Source organism: Actinia tenebrosa, unplaced genomic scaffold (assembly GCF_029948245.1).
Source record: "Actinia tenebrosa isolate PJP-AT-01 unplaced genomic scaffold, QUT_ActTen_1.0 PGA_scaffold5__44_contigs__length_20552954, whole genome shotgun sequence".
Taxonomy (NCBI): Eukaryota; Metazoa; Cnidaria; class Anthozoa; order Actiniaria; family Actiniidae; genus Actinia; species Actinia tenebrosa.
The window spans coordinates 464,643-483,337 of NW_028292582.1; the positions used below are offsets into that span (position 1 = coordinate 464,643).

The 18,695-nt window shown below is 37.1% G+C and overlaps 1 protein-coding gene across 7 annotated transcripts in view; it reads right to left on the reverse strand.

The window, feature by feature from the left end:
- The window catches only part of LOC116307517 (ubiquitin-like modifier-activating enzyme 6), a 31,362-nt gene extending 13,581 nt beyond the window's left edge, over positions 1–17,781 (reverse strand). For 6 of the 7 annotated variants that reach the window (XR_004198403.2, XR_016121340.1, XR_004198404.2 and 3 more), the window contains exons 1-23: positions 17,661–17,781; positions 17,175–17,247; positions 16,182–16,276; positions 14,016–14,044; positions 13,395–13,489; positions 12,753–12,861; positions 12,469–12,549; positions 11,055–11,177; positions 10,420–10,546; positions 9,374–9,486; positions 9,005–9,067; positions 8,830–8,906; positions 8,291–8,357; positions 7,536–7,670; positions 6,870–6,940; positions 5,993–6,071; positions 4,928–5,005; positions 4,256–4,333; positions 3,842–3,890; positions 2,879–2,908; positions 2,654–2,756; positions 1,339–1,405; positions 248–286 (exon numbers count right to left, since the gene is read on the reverse strand). Coding sequence is in view for 4 of the 7 variants with exons in the window: in XM_031717790.2 (XP_031573650.2) it covers positions 248–286; positions 1,339–1,405; positions 2,654–2,756; positions 2,879–2,908; positions 3,842–3,890; positions 4,256–4,333; positions 4,928–5,005; positions 5,993–6,071; positions 6,870–6,940; positions 7,536–7,670; positions 8,291–8,357; positions 8,830–8,906; positions 9,005–9,067; positions 9,374–9,486; positions 10,420–10,546; positions 11,055–11,177; positions 12,469–12,549; positions 12,753–12,861; positions 13,395–13,489; positions 14,016–14,044; positions 16,182–16,276; positions 17,175–17,212 (1,746 nt within the window). In the remaining 3 variants the exon portion in view is untranslated. Of the gene's footprint in view, positions 1–247; positions 287–1,338; positions 1,406–2,653; positions 2,757–2,878; positions 2,909–3,841; positions 3,891–4,255; positions 4,334–4,927; positions 5,006–5,992; positions 6,072–6,869; positions 6,941–7,535; positions 7,671–8,290; positions 8,358–8,829; positions 8,907–9,004; positions 9,068–9,373; positions 9,487–10,419; positions 10,547–11,054; positions 11,178–12,468; positions 12,550–12,752; positions 12,862–13,394; positions 13,490–14,015; positions 14,045–16,181; positions 16,277–17,174; positions 17,248–17,660 lie in introns of those variants that run through there. The other variant, XM_089037936.1, reaches the window with a different exon arrangement.
- Between the last annotated feature and the right edge of the window lie 914 nt (positions 17,782–18,695).

Below are 18,695 nucleotides of genomic sequence, written 5' to 3' on the forward strand. Positions count from 1 at the left end.
AACAATGAATGTAAGCTTTATTCGCCTGCGAATTTGAAAAATCGTACAATCCACATACGATAAACTAGCCTGCTCTTGTGGGTTTGGGGGAAAACCGGGGTTTTGGGGGAACTTTGGAACAAGCGAGAATTGAAACCTTTTTTTGCTAGGTCCCATTTTTCTCACGGGCACGTAGTCGAAACAGGAACCCCAAAACCCCGATTCCTCCTCAAACCCATCAAAAGAACGACAAAATATAAAGTTTTACCTGACTTGCATAATTCTCCGTTAGGTGTGGAACTATGATCTAGAAGAAATGAATTGTTAATGATAAGTGTTATCAAAGTATTGGAGACAGGAATTTAGGGCTGATGATTTTAGCTATAACACGATGAATGCGTTAATAAGGAACGGTACTCTTATTATATGGCAAGGTAATTTCATGCGCTATGATTGGTCAATTTGCGGTCCATAACTTACGTTACGGACCGAAAAAATTAAATTGTTCCCTGAGTGTACGTACTTATGATCTTTTAAAACATTCCAGGGGCGTATCCAGGGGGGTCACAGGGTGCCCGTGACCCCCCCTTTCAAAGCCAAAAAAAATCTAACCGCCAACCGTCACCCACGTCGCCTTCTTATGAAAGACATTCTTTTACAGCAGTAAAAAGGTAACTTTTCCTTGATATGTGTTGGTGATTAATTAACATATCTTTTATTGTTTCGTTCTACAGAACGCTTTTTGTTTCAATTATAGCCGTGTACGTCGTTCTATTCCCCTCTATCGACCATGATTCTTTTCGTCAAAATAATAGATTGCTATGACGTCCTATTGACGTCATATGACGTCATAGTGGCAATTTGGAATGTAAGGATACCCCCCCCCCCCAATTACAAATCCTGGATACGCCTATAAAAGGCAGGAAAACAAACGGAAGGCTGTAGTATTTTTCATCATTGGTTGTGAATATCTTGAAGTCGAAAGGAAGTCTGAAGTACGACAATTTTCTTCTCAACTCATGTTGAGTTCTTGACGTCTTCTTTTGATGCCTTTTTGCTTTGCATTTACATGTTTTGCAAAAGAAAGCCTCACTTTCGTTAACTAGTATTTCAGAAAACTTTAAACTATAGCTAAATTCATTCGAAGTAAACCAAAACTTCTCTTTCTGAGCGACTCAAACATTACATGACTTGTGGCACGTACATGAGCACGTACGTTTGCTCGTTCCGTACCCTAAGTTATGGATCCTCTTTATTTCCACTTTTTTATGCCTCTTGCGCTCGGTTAATAAGAGCTATTTACTTACGGTATTCTTACGAATCAAATGTCTTTCTTTATTTATCATTTGCGTTACCTACTTGAACGTGTCCTTTAGCGCCCATTGTTCCAGTTTCTAAAAGACCTCTTTTGCTTTGTACACATCGACTTAAAATAAGAATAATAAATGATTATCGCAACAACAACAACAACAACAACAACAACAAGTTTTGAGTTGAAAATGACCCATAATGTACCCGACATAATGATATATAGATACTTATTTTATTTGCAGAGGTTATGCAAAAGCGCTGTATATATGTTGTAAAACATGCTAAACTTTGTTTGCTTAACTACAAAATTTGGTGGAAAAAATTTTTTAACTTGACTTTTTGTAATACTTAAGTCTCTGATATGATAGAATATAAATAATACCAAGTAAGTTACTTTTTGAGTTTTACATCTCATTTGATATCTTGCATCTCATGAGATAGGTGTATAAATGTATACTACGACCTTTCTGCAATCAAGCGTAATCAACGTGTTTGGGTATGGATTGTGCTAATAAACCGTTATTATTGCTATTTATTATTATTATGACAATAACATTTACAACAAATTGTAGGCAGGTGTCAGTACGCGTGCGTGTTAGGTCAGACTTAACAGAAGTAACTTGCGACACTAGATAAAAAAACGTTTGCGCATGCGTGCACTTCAGCAGAACTTTGAAGAGTTTGAGTGAGAAAATAAATGTTTGTTTTCTCCAAGTATACAAAAAAGTTCCAGAGTATACTTTTGTCAGACCAAGATACTGTATTAACAAACACGAGATGAAATAATTAGCCTTAAGTCTCAAGCATTGATACTAAGTTTTGGCATTTTGTGAAGTCCAATCTATCAGGTATGTTTGAAAGTCAAATTTACATATGTTTTGAGTAATGTGCATACGGATTCAGAGCATGCGCAGACGTTTTTCACTCGTTTCGGCGTAAAATAGATGTGGAGATGGTTACTAATTTTCATTTTTCTCCTTGGTGGAAAAGGGTAAATCTTCTTTTAACTGCATGGATCTGTCCTCCAGATAATTATTCCACCGGGTTATCAAAAAAATATTGTTTAAGTTTTCATGTACTTTAATATCCATTCCCCTTCCTCTCAATAAATAAAGAGTTATCGATACCGAATACTGGCTTGTTTTCTCCCTACACCACTATATAAACCCCTCCATCATTCTCTTACTCTCATTGACTCCGACGAAGAACTAACGTCCGAAACGTCAGTCTACTATCTTTCGCACCTACGGTGATAAAATTATCTACTACGACACATTTGATACCGAATACTTTTGACAAATGAAAACAAGCCTGAGAGATTGAAAAAAGACCATGAAACCGTTTAAAAAAATGGGCAATTTACCTGTCAACATATCGCCTGGCTTCAATATTGTCCAAAGCATTTACCACCAAGTCTTGCGACTCAAAGAATTCGCTGCTAAAAATTGACTCCGTTTCTGGAGAGACTAAAATTGTTTTGAATACATGTATTTTAATTAATCTTATTATAATAACAAGGGATACTAATAAAGTTTCAAGAGTACCTTTTTTTCAGAAAACCAAGGATTTATCTTCTATTAATACTAACCTTTGCAAAGAATGGCTTTTATCTGTACCTCTGTAGAATAAAGGAAACATAAACATGTGACATCTTCTGAAAGTATTATTACACATTTACCACACCTATCACAAGACCTAGTTCGCTCCATGTAAGAGAATCCGGAATGATGCTGGAATCCAGATTCCAAGGGCTGGATTCAGTCCGGATTGCATGGGTCCAACTCCAGAAGGCTTTTTTTTTTCATTTCCAGATCATTTAGCCTGGAGGCTGGTAAAAATCTACCTGACTATTTTTAACTCGCGTATCGACGAGTTAAAAATGAATGTGAATAAAATCAAACCGCCCTTTGGCAAATACTGAAATTACAACACTGGATTCTCCTCATCATCTTAAAGATTTCAAATACAACCTGGATTAATACTGACCTACTTAATACCTATTTAACGTTTTTGCAGCTTTTCAAAATTTGGTTGAGAGGAAGAACAAAGACATTTAAATTTAAAGTCATGTATACTTCGTTCCAGGTTCAAGTTGCAAAAGTGCTTTCAGGACCGATCATTTTGTCTACTCATGTTTTGCGCGCCGCGTTCGTCGCTCAGCTGATGAAGAGTGTGTATCATTATTTCATTCATTGTATACACTTTTGTTTTACAATTTTTACCTGGTTTTTATCTTGGACTTGGTACTTTTGACACTTGACCATCGACCAAAGACCAAATACGTGTTCGGCTTACAGAATCAATTTACTTCTATTCGATCGAGGTCTTTTTTATCCACATGATGAAAGATCTTACAAAGTGGACTCCGGATAACAGTATCTGGATTCCAAATCCCAATTTTTTTATTTATTTTTTTTGCGAGAATTGCGGATTTCCCTACATGTGATGACTATTATTACACCTCTACCACACCTATCACGAAACCTATTACCATGACAATTATTATACCTATTACTACACGTACCGGAAAACATGGGGTTTTAAAACTTACTTGGATTAATTTCTTTTGCCGATTCTGCAGCTGTACTTGACTTTGGTTTCTGTGAACAAAGACGAAAATACACTTGGTTATAGTGCCTGTCTTCAGAGTTAGAGGTTTGATCCTTAGGATTGCCACATCTGTTTCGACTTCTTTCTGTTCTTTGATAGTCTTAGGACGCAAAGGGCGCACCTTCAAGCACCGTGAGCCTTTAGTTCGGGAAAATTTGGCAACCACTCCTCGCGTTATCGAAGTAAAATAATTGTCTTTGCTTTTTCCCCCGGAAAGACCACTAAACCCGTCATCGGTCACATTAGAGTGTCGAATTTGCTGCAGGGTCTAGTAACCTAGAACATGATTTGTGCAGCCAGAAGGTAATCATAAACAAACTAGATCTCATAAATAAAAAACAGCCGGTTCACAAACCTGAATATCCCGGGAGCGAAACAGAAATTGCCTGTTCAGGTTAGATTTTTCGATGACATCATTGTCTGTTATGGTGAGCTGTAGTTAGAAAACAACCGGGTTAAGTATATAATAAGATGTTTCACCGTATATCCTTAGGTACATTACTTTAATACGGTTAATGTCACCGTATATCCCTAGGTATATTATTTAGTACGGTTAATTTCACCGTATATCCTTAAATAGTGATGGAGTTGGGATTGCAATGCATTGTGGGACTGTATTAATGGACATATTTCCAGGATTGCCTCTATTGCGTCCCCTGAAACAGTCCCCCACAATGCAGTGCAATGGCAACTCGACCAAGTGTTTTCCTGAACCTCGGAACGACTAAACTGTGTGTTACGCTAACTATTTTTTCACGGGCGAAAAGTGCCAAGTAAAATGACTCTAACACAGCCTTGGCCTTCATGATTTCAAGCTCAACCTCAAACCAATAATGGTTTATTATTATTATTATTATTATTATTATTATTATTATTATTATTACTATTATTATTATTATTATCATCGTCACCGTCATCGTCATCATCGTCATCGTCATTCTTATCTCATTATTATTAGTAATATTATTCATATTATTATTGTTGTTGCTATCATCATTATTCTTATTGGAAGACATCAAGTATATACCTGTCCATTAATTCCAGTAGAAACTCCCAAAAGGGCAAAGTTCTTTAAAAATTCGCATCCGATAGCACCACATCCAACCTGAATAAAAAGACGGGACAATGCCTGTCAATATGTATTCGCGGTGTTCACTTAACTGAGTTATTTCACGGTAAAAGACGAGCGCGCGCACGGCTGATGATAAAATTAGGCTTTTTTGATCAAATGGTCATGTTTTTTAAAGCATAATAATTCCAAAACTGGTTGGTCAAATCATCTTATTTTTGTATATGTTATTCCAAATATTTCACTAATCGCTTTTCAAGCGTAAGGGCAAAATTTATCGACAAATATCTCTCCCGCGAGAGATCAAAATCTGATTACTCATCACTCCTCAAATAACTCAATCTGGAACTCCAATTCCAATATTCCGGTCCAGATTTTGACATACGTAATTAGGCCGTCGCGACGAGGTATATTTGATCAAGAACTCTCTCAGAACTCTCTCAGAATTGCTTTACATTTTATTGACAGCTGGTACATGCTAATTGATAGAACTCTATAGCAGAAGCCTGCAAAGGTCCCCTGGGTAATGTTCCGAAGACCTCTGGGTACTATTGCGCAACTTGTCTATTTTGGTGGGGGAGGAATCAGGACAGGAAAAAAACATATTAGGTATTTTATGACTGGTTTATCACAGGTAACCGGGTAGAAAACCTAGCAACTTGTTCAATAAGGAATGTACACGAGCACGAATGTCTAGCACAAAGCATGATGGAAAACCGAGTACTACACAAATTAGAACAAAGAAATCGATAGAATTATCAGGAAAAAAATCATTCTTCTATTTTCGTCTCTTGAAATACTTACAGTTTCATAGGAAGTGTCGAAGGAAAAATTGTCAGAGAGATTTTTAGAGGAGCTGAAAAGCCGTAAGTACTCGGTTTCCCATCATGCTTTGTAACAGAGATTCGTGCTCGTGCACTTTGGTTATTCTATTCGTACTTCGTCAACATAAGCCGTGCGCATGCGCTAAAGGAAAACCATTTCAAGCCTCCTTAAACAGTAGTCAAGTGAGGTTTAACTTACCATGAAAAGTTTAGAGTTGTGAAGCTTGTTTATTAAATCTTCTCCTATACATATTCTTAACGAATCATAACGATCTGATCTAAAAATAAGCAAGTTTTTTCGATAAGGTTTCACGCATCTATCTGCAAATAGACGCCATCTTGGGAATGTCCCCTAAAACAGCCCTAAAATGCACTGCAATGCCAAATCGACCCAGTTTTCCCCTCAACTTCGGAATAGCAGATTGACAAAACATCTCATTGTCAGGTTTTCCAAGATTTTACATAATAAATGTAAATCATACTAGAAGTAAAAGCCAATAACAATGGAGGTTACCAACTTCGTTTAGCCATCAGATTGTTTGGAAGCAAGAGACCATAAATGATTTCCTTCACTGTCTCTTGGTGGAAGTTTACCCTTTTGAGGTAAAATCCGCGAGACGCAAATGTGTAAAGCGGCCAAAAACAAGCCATATTTAGATGAAATATAAATTAATGGTTCCCAATTTTTAAAGAACTCTATAACATAACCCGATGCTGCTTAGCATTTAATCTTTATGTCGAAAATCAAAAATATAATAAATGTTATAGCCTAGTCAAGGCTTTGAGTGAAGTGAAATTTCAATTATGCACAATATATGAGATTTCAATTTGATCCTATTGCGACATATTTTAACTTTAGTTGTAAAAGCATAAATAAATCGTTCGTCTTGCTTCGATGCAAATTAAGGCACGGCTACCTTTCAACATGGCGCAGGTAACTGTGAAGGGGACTATACTGACAACGAGAATTCTAGAACTGCTAGAATTACTGGAAAACGTTGAAATGTATATTATGGAATGCTTAAAATGTTTGGTACTAAATCAACTGAATTATAGTTTGTAGTTAAAAGACATACCGTGGAGTAAATGAAGATGTATCGACAAGATCTCCTTGTTGTTTTAATATTTCTACTGTATCAAGATATAGCTGAAAAAAATCAGGTTACAAATGTGAAGTATCGGTACATTTTATTGTATTTTGTTTCTTATAGTTCAGGGCCAGGTTGTACGAAGCTGGATAGCGCTATCCAACGGATAAATCTTATCCAGTGGATAAATTTATTGGAAAACAACGACTTATCTACTGGATAAGGATTTATCCGGCAGATAGCGCTATCCAGGCTTCGTACAAATCGGCCCAGCTGTTTACTAAACCATAGGTAGTCCAAGTTCTCTTAGAAACCTTCTGTATGTCCTCCGACAAGGCGTTAAAAGGTGGTTATACGAAAGTCGCAAGACTATTTTTCGAAGCGTACAAAGTTCCAGTTATTGCTGCCAAAATTTAAAAGAGCAAAGAAAAAAAAGCAAAGATAGACCAGTTGCATAAAGCTCTCTTAAGATAAAAAAGCTTAAAAACATTCGTAAGTATTGTCTTAGTACAATGGCCTATTGTTTTGGAACAATACTTACGGCTGCTCTTATCTTAAGAGAGCTTTATGCAACCGCACCCTGGCCACAACACGTGACAAAAACTATTGTGATGATGGTTGACATATATATATAACATTAATCATTGTACTAACCCATTGTTTCAGCGGCTTAAACTTCCCAGTAAGCGCCTTTAACACTTCCTGAGCAGCAACACCACCCATCGAAGCAGAAAGTGGTGCGAAATACCCTTGACTAACGTACGACAAGGATCGTATTGTATGCCAATTCTGTTCAAGTGAAAAGAGAGTATAATCAAAAGTTGTAAAGGGCATCAATAGAAATAGCAGAAGATTTCAGTTTATATCGTCTGAAAACATGCCATAAAATCCCTGGGCTCGTAAGGGTTTTTAAATGGGCTGACAAAACGGGAGGGTGCGGCATTGTAACCGAGAAACTGAACGTCAGATAATTCGTCGGTAACCAAACGAGCAAGAGACAGGGTCCGACTTTGAAAAACTAATTAAATTAAGGTTCCAGAACAAAGTGCCTAATCACATGGAAGAGCAACGTGCAACAAGCTCACTGACCAATGTTTGTCCATATACTAACAATGTTATGGGCATTCCAGCCAAATTTTGTTAGTTTTAAGCTAAGATAAGCAGTTTTGCTGAAAAAGAAAAAATGTGTCCTAAGGAAAGTATAACTCCCCCACTTTCTCTACGTGACAGCATTCAGCATTTCATAAAATTGACTCAGCACACATCAATCACCAACCAAACATCACTCGATTTATTTTCAGCCTAAATAGCAATTTGATGGGCCAATGAAATAGATAGATAGATGTGGAATCCCCTAGTATTCCCTATGGTCAGATTTATCACACTCATTTCCCCAAAAATGAACGTACCTTAATTGACGAGCTTGAATTTAAGGTAGAAGCAATTTGTACAAGCTCTGTCGCATCGTTGGGACTTCTACGAAATGGCATAAAATTCATCACTCATAATAGTCCCCTTCACAGTTCCCTGCGCCATCTTGAAAGGTAGCCCTGCCTTTACATCGAAGCGAGATGAACGGTGAGCTTTGCAATGATAGAGACGTTTTTTAACACCTTCCACAATTACTCACGTGTCTCTATTATTGCAAGCTCACCGTTCATCTCGCTTCGATGTAAAGGCAGGGCTACCTTTCAAGAAGGCGCGCAGGGAACTGTGAAGGGGACTATTTTTATCACTAACGCAGATCGATCGAATAAACTAAAAAATTTGTGACAAAACCAAAAACCACTTGGAAAAGTCTGTCAAGAGATTCTTTTCAATCAAAATATAATAACAGTTTATGATCGGGTTCAGCTTCATCTACTACAAAAAAATCCCACTAGGTATTGAATAATTTTTATCGTCTCTATGGTACTTATTGTAGTACAGCATATCAAGTGGCACAAACCTTATATAGGGAAGGCGTCCAAACTTTTCCTGAAATAGATGCAGTGCTTGCATTCCAACGTGAAGTTCTTGATAAAGCTTTTAAAAATACAGAACAAAAACATGTTTCCTATAGTGCCAGGTTTGAGCCAGGTTTTTAAACAGAAGAAATTAAATTTATAACATAAAATACTTACAGATAATTTACTGAAATCTGCTATTACAAGGTCTGGTTTTTCTAACTGGTCTTCTAGAGATTCCTGTACAAGATAATCAAACCCACTTCAATGCTAGCTTGCGCTGTGTCCTCAGCGCAGCCCGACGTTTAACCCCCAGTCCCACTCCCCCACCCCTCCCCCTATCACTCCGCTTCCTATAAACTGCTGCTGTCACAACTGCTACTACCTTGCTGTTTTTAGCCTCAGTCGTTTTACCAAGTAAACAATACTCCTTACACGAAAACATTTGTATTGGACTTTGGGCTCCCTGTGGAAACCCAGAAGTTTAGGTGTATTTTAGTGGTGTCTATGCATTCATATACTTTGATAAAGTAAAATCATACATACGAATGTCAGATAAAATGGTGGTGGTTTCTGCAGGCAGCCAACACCTCCATACATATAAGACTGGAATTCTGGTCCACTTGTATCACATATTGTGAAGGCATATGGCGATAGAACTATGAAAAAAAGTGTTTAGTTAGCACAGCCATAAGGACAATAAAAAAGAATACGCCTCAGGGGTGGATCCAGGATTTTGTTCAGGGAGGGGTGCTGCGCACAAAGTTAACCCAGGGAGGGGTGCACCCCTTAGAATCAAAGGTAAAAAACATTATTTTGCATTGGTTATCTTCGAAGTAAGGGAACAGAGTTGAACCAGGGAGGGATGCGCACCCCGTGCACCCCTCCCTTGGATCCGCCACTGCGCTTCATCAAAACAGATTTGATATGAAAGTGAAACCTTAGTTTCTGAATGTGATGTACCGTAATTGCAGTTAGAGGAATTCCAATGATGAGTAATAACGTGGCGAGCCGTGACTTGTTCATTGAAGATCATCAATTTCATAATACCGACGACTGACGTCAGTCATCATGAGAAAATATTTCACAGAAAAAATTGAATTTGACAATGAACAAGTCGTCAGTGACACTAGAGAAAAACGTTTGCGCATGCGTACACTTCAGCACGTTTTCTAAGAACTTTGAAGAGTTTGAGTGAGAAAATAAATGTTTGTTTTCTCCAAGTATACAAAAACGTTCGAGAGTATACTTTTGTCAGACCAAGATACTGTATTAACAAACACGAGTTGAAATAAATAGCCTTAAGGTTCAAGCATGGACACTAAGTTTTGGCATTTTGTGAAGTCCAATTTATCGGGCATGTTTGAAAGTCAAAATTACTTATGTTTTGAGTAATGCGTATACGGATTCAGAGCATGCGCAGACGTTTTTCACTCGTGTCGTCGCCAGTACTAAAACAGGGTATAGAATAAAAGCAAACTATCATATAGACAAATATCTTCAATACAATAGTGTACCGCCGAAATATCGATGCCATAGGCTTTCACCAACAGGAGGCACATGAAGGGCAATTAAGTCTATCTGGACATTACCTTCAGTAACTGTTTGAACGGTATCATTCAACGATGACATCCCAACAATTTCTTTTAACAAGACGGTGTTTCCTTTTTCCAGCCCATGAAATGTGTTATCGAGGGTCGTAACTACTCCAGGGTTAGCCTGTCAACCAAACACAAAGGTATTACTTAGTAGAGTATGACTGGGGAAAAAGCGGTGTCGTGAGAGCTGATTGACCACATCTCATTGACCAATGAGTGGTATACAAGAATGTATGTAGATTTTAAAAACCCGTGAATATTAAAGTATCTGGAAGCACTGGAGCGAGAGAGCCTCTGGAACCCAGGCCATGCAGGGTAATATATATGCCGAGCACAACATAAAATCGATTGTTATATACCAACTGTCAAAGTACTTTTTCCTCGTTCTCTGATTGGGCGAGAGGGCATCACGTGAACGTGAACAAGTTTCGTTGTTACCCCGGCAACGGCTTTCAGCGGGCAACAATATGTCCATGAACCAGACACGAACTAAACTCTAATGGTCGCCGTTCTGCATTTACCAGTCTCATTAATCGCAAACGCCCGGAACGTCACTTAATTGGCCATGTTCCTAGGTCAAAAGAGTGTATTTTCCTAAAACGCTTCCTTAAACACTTTATTGCTTGTACCTTTGAAATATTTCCAATGAAAAAGGTCTTCGGTTCTTCTGTCCAGGTATCCAAAACTTTAAATTCAGGGCCAAAGTCACAAAACAGAGAAGCAAAAACGCCAAATATGTTGCAGCTGATGAACTAAAAGTAAAAGAAAATTGGTATGTGTGGAATCAGCACAAGTATGGCACACACCACCATGTATTTTAGTGATGGGTTTGCAAGCATTCCCAAGAGCCCCCCCCCCCCCCCCCCATCAATTATCTAATGGTCCATCCCTTAGGTTAATTTTATAGTAAGGAATGTACGCGCTATACGGAAAAGTCACTATGCTAGAGCTAATGCTAGGCCAAATAGCAAATTATTGTCCAATCATATCAAGATCCATCCTGGTAAGACCCTATCTGCCATGCCATACGACCACATTTTGGATTCCAAACCACAAGTGCACATTTCATCGACTTTGACTCCATTGTATTGCAACCAGACGAACTTACAGAAGATCATGGCCTTTGTACAGTAGTGTTTGCTCAAAGTCAACGATTTAACACACCAAGTGAAACTATACAAAATCATGAAGAGCTGTCTTCCACTACAGAAGAGAATTTTGTTTTCCTAACATGATTAAGGCTAATCCATCCAGCGCTCCACAAACTCGTAAAACAACGTTATAATAACAAACTACGATCACGCACCCTGCCTTAGATTAAACCCGAAATCTTCCAAGCCCCTAGCTCTCTGCTAGACGAGATACGCAATGCAGACGACGCTAAAGTCCTATGAGCCGGAGCCACACCGCTCTACAAGCCAGTCCCCAAGACATCGATTAGACCAAGTCGACCCGAAATAAAATGAACTCTTTGCAAACAGGCGAGCCACCAAAACTTTAACCACTTCCTCAGCGAAGCCAACTTTCTTCCAGAACAAGTTCAAAAGTATATGGTGAAGGATAGACGATCCAGACCACACCACAGATGACTAGTGTACGGCCGCGAGCTCGAGAGTAGTGAACAACTCCGAGAACATGCGACGCTACGTAAACAAGTTTGCTGGTCACCCTACCTAGACACTTTCTACAACCATCATACTGTACGTGATGAAGATGACAGCGGAGCCACTGGTAACCCGATCCGCTTGAAATTCCGTTTTGAAATGTTCATATTTGAACAGGAAAACTTTGCCTATATTTCTGCCAACCCTAAGACTGTTGCGAGCTGTAGAAATGTAGATATCGAGGATTCAAGCTCCAAAACTCCCCACACATTTCCTTTTATTTTGCGCTGGATCCAATCACGTTAGACCCAGCAACAAATAAGAGAAAACGTATGGGGATACTGATATAGTTTGTAGTAATTGTAACTATTGAAAAAGGCCTTGGAAATTTGAACATAGCATATGTTTTCACCAGGACAATGCATACATTCGTACTTACTTGAATTGGGGGGTTTTGTGTGCGGCAAAAATTGTCAACTTTACGTTGTAAACTCAGTGAGGCATCTGTTAGAACCACACACTGTGAAATAAATAGGTTTTCGTCAAATAAACAATACCATGATCAACAGGGCTTTTGATTAAGTGTGACGTCACTCATAAGGAAAAACTACTTCCGACAAAAAACGACACCGAATAGCTCTGAGTTCTATTAAGATTTTTCTTGCTTTTTCTTCGTTTTGTATATTTCCATTATGGCTGGTTGCAACATATTCAAACTCTTACCTGATAATCAGTTAAAAACGCCAAGTTATTCTCCTCAATATCACGCATATCTGTCTGTACTGAAACGTATGGATTCAGCTCTGCGATACGTCGTCCACATTTTTCTGCCCTTAAATATAATATGAAAAATATTTACGCTGAAATCACAGTAAGATAACTTACTACCAAGATATTTAGATAAACGTTCACATATTCCTCCCATCAGTCCCATACATACTTAGCACGGAACATCGCACAACCTTAGGTTTAGTATTAGGGATGTTTTGAAGGTTCCAGTTGTGATGGCGGTAGAGTTTGGAGAAAATATAATGCAATCAATAGATTTTTTCAAACTCGTCAGACAAAATTATGACAATCTATTTACCAAGTATCTGAAGTTTTATTGGAATCAAGCGATTTTGAGCGAGCAGGAGGACAATATTGTGAAAAACCACTGTTAGAAAATAGGCCCTTAACGCGAACTACTATAAGTGAGTGAAATTGCATACCCTGTTTATGATAAGAAGCTCGAAAAACCATACCCTGTTCAGCGGATTATCCCAGTATAGTTCATATATGGGAGTACCCCCCCCCCCCCCCCACCCGGGGTAAAACTAGGTCAGTTAAAACTTCTCTTACTTTAATAAGTGACTCTTGACTTACCTGTTCTTTTGCATCAAAACATCCTCTTCTTCAAGAAAGAAATTGGAGCCCAAATCTAAATATGTAGCTGGTTTTGTATCATGGAGAATCAATGACTGCATAAAAAAGAATCAAACAGAGAATAAAAAAACGTTTTTTTTTATATGAGGTCAAGATAATGTCCTCTGTAAAGTGAAAAAGAAAATTGATTGATAAAAAATGCACTAGAACATTTTTATCGTGTGCGCCTATGTTTTTCTATATAATTTACCGATGGTATCTAACGTCATTGAAATGTATCAATACTGTAATCTGTAAAAGTATCCATTATACATAAGTATTTATACTCTAATCTGTAAGTCAGAGTATTAATTACACAGTACATATCAACAACATTTATACATGTACCATATTGGAATTTTATAGGAAAACAAAAGTGCGCATGAAAAACAATGTTCTAGTGCATTTTTTTCCATTTTTTTCTTTAGAATTAGCAAAGATTTCCATGATGAAGCATTGTTTTTGCTGTGAATTAATCATGTACAGCACAAGGTCAGCCTCACTTTTATACCAATTTTAAATGGCTGCTTGCTCATAGTAGTCAATGTGGTCAATTATTTGGTAGTTAATTTCTTCACAAACCTTGACACCAGCTAGTGCTACATTTTTTGCTGAAGAAAAAGCAAAATTTTTAATTACAAAATGCTCAGGTTAATTAATTTAAGAGAGAGAAAGAGAGAGAAAGGAAGTGACAACCAAACTGCCAACATCTCAACGAAAATGTATGAGTTATTACTGCTACTGTAGTGCTCATGTTTATCATACATACATACAATGTATTAAAGTGCAAATGAACCCTTCGACAATACTTTCAGTACTGATTCTACATGAAGTAAATAGTTGAATGGTAAAATATTTCTTGATTTGAGTGATGCATCTCTAAGTTATGAAGGTTTATACTTCCAGTATGTTAATGATGATGACGTCAGGTAAGGTATTTGAGGGTTTTTGTTGTAACTAGAAATACTAAATGCTGGCCATTTTGAAAATAAAAATTTTAAATAGTTTTCATGTAAACCATGAGTAAAATAATGATGCTTTTTAAATACTGTTTCTATGAACCAGTTCGATTTTGTATATTTAATTAAGCCTTAATAGACGTCACACTCATTAGCATATTGGAAGTATAAACCTTCATAACTTAGAAACGCATCACTCAAATCAAGAAATATTTTACCATTCAACTATTTACTTCATGTAGAATCAGTACTGAAAGTATTGTCGAAGGGTTCATTTGCACTTTAAGGTGCTGACACATGGTGCAACATTGCAAGCAACAAATTTGAATCGGGGTGACACACATTGCAACAAAATCATGCAAAATTGCTTGTGTCAGCCTGCTATGTTAAGATATTTGGTCAGCAGTTATAAATTTGGTGCAAGCTGATTGGCTGGAAACTTCAAAGCATTGCATGTAATGTTACAGCCATGTTCACATGATGAAATCTGTTGCTCGCAATGTTGCAAGAGTAGAGCGCGATTCAACTTCAGATTTGTTGCACGCGACGTTGCGTGCAACAAGTTTGGGGTAGACACACGCTGCAACATTCCTGCTGCGTGCAATGTTGCACGCAATGTTGAACCATGTGTCAGAACCTTTGAATAAATATAGATACTTTTTAAATGTCCAAAATCCTAAATTGATTACACAATACATCCATCTAGTAAGTGATTAATCCTGTGTGTGAACTTTGGTTATTTTCATCCTGCATGTCACATCTTACAATAGTATGAACAAATGTGTATTTTGTGTTCTTGTGTGTACATATACAAAATTAATTTATGATATATGTTGTAGCATTCAATTTGAGGGTTTTTCCCAAATAACGGTGCCCTTCAAAACAAAAAATAACGCAAATATATGACATTTTGAACAACATGATTACATGTATTTGTGTTATTCTTTGTTTTGAATCCAATATTAAAATTGTTGTTAATGAGAACCTGTACTTGTACAAGTATTAAAAAAGCTTTAGATATCATAGTTTTAATCTGTGTAATACAAGATACAGAACATAAAACTATATACATATATAGTTTTAATCTGTGTAATACAAGATACAGAACATAAAACTATATACATATATAGCCTAATGAATGTATTGATTATACAGCTTCTCATTAATCCCATATAGGTAACTGTCCAATTTTTTCTTAATTGGACAGGTCTTGTTGATATGGGATGAATTAAGCAGCTATATAATTAATAGGTAATGGGATTTCATGCTCCCCAATCAAGAAATAATTAGACTCGAAAAACTCTTCTGACTGCCAAATTGGACTCGGCCTAAGGCCTCATCCGATTTTGGAAGTCCTCGGAATTTTCCTCATCCCATTATTTCTTAATTGGACAGCATGGAGTCCTATTACATATAATAATTATTAAATTTTAGTATAATTTCAGGCTTGAATGTACATGTAGAGTTTTGCACGCTGTGATAAGATGAGTGACCAGTGATTCTGAGATGATAGTCTACTCGAGCGGTGATTATCAGGTTTCCCAAAGTTTGCCAGAGCAGAGGTTAATAGTACAAAAAATGTTAAACATGGATTTCATCTTTTCTCTGATATTCAAGTCTAAAATTATACTACAACAATATTATTCCCCTCAGACTCAGTGATTATGGTGAATATTTACCTAGCTGCTCAAAGACTCATTGCTCTGTAAATATTCACCTATATTCGCTTTACCTTTGGTGAATAATAATTTTGAAATATCAAAATCTACCAATGTGTTATCATTCATACCAATTTCAATTCCAACACCACCAAGTCCACTAAGGAAAACTCTAGATTTACTAATACTGTGCATAGCCTCATCACCAAGCATGTATCGTTGTCGACTACACATAAAAAAGATAAAATAAATGTCAATAATGATAGTGATAACGATGATTAAACCTATTCTTGACTTTCACATGATGTCATGAAAAAACTAAAATCCAAAGTATTCACTCCACGAAACTGTTTGTCGAATATTTTGTTCGATAAACTGTTAATAGAAAAGCTTCAAAAGGTTCAGAAATTTTAAAAAACTATTGAGCCGTATTTTTTTAATTATCTTAGTCACGTGATATGCGACGCCACATCATTATAATCATTAGGATGACTTACAAGGCAAATGACTACAATCCTACCAAGTTTCATGGACACAGCTTGTATTGCAGTGTAGAAATTGGTACATGGACTACCAGAGGTGTGGGGCCACTAGAGGTGTTATCTTGATCATTAATTGTTCTTAAGGGTTATAGCTAATATAGTTAGGTCAGGGCTTAAAATAACAGCCGGTCATACAATTTAATACTTGTCGGCATGGCCATGGAGGGTCATCAGTTAATATTTGACCTTTTGTGAAGGTTCCTTGTTGAATTCATACAGGAGAGCTAAAAACATATATTTTTTAACTTGACTGTAAATCCCTAGCAGGGTCGTCCTTCACGAATTCGCAAGATGTGATCCTATTAGTGGGCACACATGCGTAGAACAATAGGAAACAATGACCTTTCCCCAACCCAGCCCCTAAACCTAACCAATCACAGGGGATGTTGCAAATTCGTGAAGCCTAACCCCCCAGCCCTCCCCCCATTGTCAAATAAAAAACCTTCCTTCCCTTAGAGAAACTAGTCTAAATTATCTCAGTGAAAACATGGCCATTAATTTTTTTTTTAAGCCCTGAAAGACTAATTTTGGACTGCCCTACAATGCCTCGAGATAATTGGAACATGGATGAAGTAAACAAACCTGTACAAAGAGTCGTCAACAGAGTCTTGCTTCTGCATTATACTGTATATTCTCAGGCTGGCCAGACACAAATCTAAATACATTTAAAAAAAAACAGGATAACCAGAACAAGTCATCCTAAATGAGACCACTCCAGTCAATCAGTAATCAGCAGAGCGTTTAGGGGCAGGGGAGGGGGAGGGGGAGAGGGGTTAGAGTGGAAGCAAGAAAGATGTTACTATATAAAAATTGATCGGAGTTCAAACTACAAGCCTTAGTTCACACAACTGAAATCCAAACAGCTACAACGATATAATTTGTTTACTTGAAAACCAAAACTGTTTAGTTTTCCGCAGTATCATGCTCAAAAAAACCCTGTAAATCTTTCAAACCATTCCGGGTTCCTGACACATACACTTTCAACAATATGATACTGTAGTTTATATTCACTGGTGAAGTTAAGTCTGTATAAGTGTGTAGTAAGAATTATACTAAATTATACCTTACCTCCTATGTTTAATGTTTTACGTGCAGAAATCTTAACATGTCGACACAGATCTACATACACATTCTACATTCTATACGACACCGAGAACAACACCTGGCTCTGCTGATAGAAATAAAGAAAGTATATCCGCTGACCAAAACACAGGAACCCCAATCCAGCCAAGGCCACCCGAACACATTTGCCACAAATCAGCCAATCAAAAGTAGGAATCTGAACAATAGAGTTGCTACAAATGTCGTATTTGAAGTCATACATTATACTGTTTTTCTGTATCTTTGGTGACACAGATTACTAATTTGTGAAGAAAAGATATTACAAGCTCTTGTTCATCTAAAATCATGGGATGTCATCTCTGATATTTTTTCCAGAAAGTACTGGTGATAGACATCTCGAAAACAATATCAATATCAGGGAGGATGTCCCATAATTTTTGATATACTTTTGATATACTTGTATATATGCACAATAGGATCAAGGTTTTTGCAAACCCAACTGACTAAATTAAAACCTTAAAGTCAGAATATAATACTAACTATACATTTCCTTCAATTCATTTCTTCGTTCAATAATCAGTGTTGTGTGTTATTTTTAAGTTGCTGCAGGTGGCATAGACAGGTACGCATTCAGAGTATTTCTGTCTTAAAGAAACAGGTGCCGACTGCATGACTACTTTTCAAAGAAATTTTAAAAAATGCGCAACTTTTTATTACCATTGAGACTTGATTACAAAATTAATGCTATATCTACCGGATAATATTGATGAACTTGTTTTGTTTTGTTTTGTTTTCCTTCTTTTTCTCAGCGATCAATCAAGGATTTTTTGATCATACATGTAGAAGAATATTATAAACTCATTTGCTAAAATTAAAATGACATGAACATATTAGCTATATATAGTTATTAAGCAAAATCAGCAACGGCGAAAGCCATGAGATACTTCATCATAGAATGAATACTGCCAAGAATATCTTGTAACTATGTCTACGACAAACTCACATCGACAAAACGATATGATAAGTGATTCAAGAATGTGG